This window comes from Vicia villosa, linkage group LG6 (genome assembly GCF_029867415.1).
Source record: "Vicia villosa cultivar HV-30 ecotype Madison, WI linkage group LG6, Vvil1.0, whole genome shotgun sequence".
NCBI classification, from domain to species: Eukaryota; Viridiplantae; Streptophyta; class Magnoliopsida; order Fabales; family Fabaceae; genus Vicia; species Vicia villosa.
This window is the reverse complement of record NC_081185.1, coordinates 130692697-130695542: the sequence shown is the minus strand read 5'-3', so window position 1 is coordinate 130695542 and position 2846 is coordinate 130692697. Positions and strand designations below refer to the sequence as shown.

General features: G+C 33.6%; 1 protein-coding gene across 1 annotated transcript; it reads right to left on the bottom strand.

The window, feature by feature from the left end:
* Positions 1 to 784: 784 nt before the first annotated feature.
* On the bottom strand, positions 785 to 1276 carry LOC131614669 (uncharacterized). Its single transcript, XM_058886228.1, has one exon. It carries the CDS (start codon positions 1274 to 1276, stop codon positions 785 to 787), a length of 492 nt encoding a protein of 163 aa, XP_058742211.1.
* Between the last annotated feature and the right edge of the window lie 1570 nt (positions 1277 to 2846).

Here is a 2846-nt window from a genome sequence, read left to right as displayed (position 1 = left end):
GCGCGTAATCTAACAGAACCCGTGCGTATACACGAGTTTGTTACTAGTTTTTATTAACTTGAGATTAAGATGCCTCCAAAGCATTTGTACAAAAGTTAGAAAATGACTGGAATCTAAAACAAATAATTTAATTACAAGAAAAAACTAAAACTTGGGCTCGTAATCGGTTAACACAAATGGTTAACCGGTTACGTAGACAGAACAATAAATTAAATATACATGTCAGGTGTAACTGATTGCCGCGTTTGGTTAACTGGTTAACACAACTCCTAAAAAATCATTTTCAATGTCTAGAAGTGTTTTTTCATCAGTTGTAACTGGTTACACCCCCCGTGTTAACCGGTTACAACACTTGAATTATTGATTTTCACTCCACATATTATAATAACATTTTTTTTGTTTTTTCAAATAAAATAATATTTAATTTCATTTGATTTGATTGATTTCTAATGTCTCAATAAGACTACATTATATACGATTACTAATGAATACTAAACTAAAAGGTACAAATATTAATAAAGGCCCAATTAAATAATAATACAAATAAAAGATATATTAATAAAAAATATAAATCAAACTTAAACATTTAAATATTATAATTAATTCTTATTCCAAACCAATAATACATCATGAATAAAAAAGACTAAATAGTCGAGATAAAGAGATAACCTATAATCTCTACGACTTGAGTTTATTAAGTTAAATTCTTATCACCAAACTAATAAGTCGTATTCGATAATATGACAATTTATTTTATAAAGATGCAATACATCTAATCCACACATCAAACATTAATATGTGCACCAGGGATGTTAGGGTTATGCTTTTTATTTGGGCCTGATGGGGCTAGTCTTAAAATATGACCAACATTACCGGCAGGGGTTATGGGATTATGTTTTTCATTTGGGCCTGATGGGGTTAGTCTTAAAATACGACCAACATTACCAGCAGGGGTTATGGGATTATGTTTTTCATTTGGGCCTGATGGGGTTAGTCTTAAAATACGACCACCATTACCAGGTTGAAACGAATGATAATGGCTTCTACTATGATCTCCTAACCTTTCTCGTGTGTTGAAATAAACATTATGAGCAAAACCTGTTCGGCCTTGTCTTCCAAATTGATTAACTTTTTCAGGTAGCATTAAATCACCATTTGCTTCAATTGTTGTTGAGTGAAAGCGGGTCGCACTTGTTTTGGCATTATTAATAAACAATACCAAAAGAGCAACATTGATCAAAACTAGGGAGGAGAGAATCTTATGGAACTTCATCATTTCTATTATGTAATTAGAATACAGTGCCAACTTTTTAATACAATTTAAGTTAGACATATATTGGATATTTATACTAGTAACTAGTAGAATATTTGTTCATCTAATATGAACTTTTAGAAAATTGGCTACATTTGAACATTTATCATTATAAGTAAAAAATGACTTTTTATAATAATAAAAATAGAAAATAAATATATATTCTATATTATTCATTTTTAAAATTTATTAAATAATTATTGAGTTTTGACTATAATTTATTTCCCAAATTAAATTCAATATTAAATTGAAGAAAGATTATACAGAAATAGTAGGCAAACATACAACAACTTGCGCCGCTACCCCTTTTTGGATGGTCAAATCATTCCTCTTAAAAACTATATTCACTATTCTGGGAGACACAATATTGCTATGTATGAGCCTTTGCACTATTTTATAAAAGATCAACTTTTTATGGTGTTAGAAAACCAAAACTGTCAAAGGAAAATGCTATGAAAGCATGTTGATTGTCGAAACACACATTCTCATTCTTGGTCACTTTACTTGAAGCGATTTTGAGAGTTGTCTGTCCCATAGAAAAACCCCTAGTTCCCAGTATTACCAGTGGGAAAATCCCAATCGAGTCTTCACATGTATGTTTTCCTCTTACTCACTCATACACTAGAACATATATTGACCTAAGAGTAGGTCTCTGCTACTGTGGGCCAATAAATAAATTCACAGGTGTAACACCCGAGGACAACAAGGATGGGGAGCGGACACTGATGCATAATCATGACAATTAGCGGCTCATGGAAGCTTATAGGCAAAAACCTAACTCACATCAAAATGAGAGGAATCTTGAGCTTGTGTAGGTATGGGACTACATGGTTAAAAAATACTTATAAGGATTAAATGGTACTACCTATACCAACAAGATTCATATTCTTTTCGATAGCCTAATAAATAAAAGCTCCATAGTTAAGCGTTCTTGACTTGAAATAGTATTTGGATGGGTGCCATTCTAGAAAGTTTCCTAGAAAGCGTGTGAGGGAGGCCAAAACATGTTGAAAAGACATGTGTTGGCTTGTGGGATCATTCGGTAATCCTGAAAGAAGTTTGGGGCGTTAAAAATGGTATATGAGCAGACCTCTCCCAATACCATGTGGTTCAGGAGTGAACCAATCGGAAGCTGGTGGGCATGTAACACCCGAGACCGACGAGGGTAGAGAGTGGTCCTCGATGCACAAGACATGACAATGAGAGGCTCCTTGCAACTTCTAGGAAATAATAGGGTTCACATCAGAATAAGAGGGATCCTGAGGCTGTGCAGGTATGAGATTACATGGTTGAAGGAAGGCTTATAAGGATTGATTGGTACTACTTATACGCTTAAGATGCATCTTCTTTTCGGTAGCCTAACAAATAAGAACTATATAGTTATGTGTGTTTGATTGGAGTAGTATTAGGATGGGTGGCCTTCTGAGAATTTTTCCTAAAAGCATGTGAATAAAGATAAATCATGTTGAAAAGACCCATGTTGGTTTCTGAGGTCACTAGGTAATCCTGAAAGTAGTCAGGGGTGTTACAACAA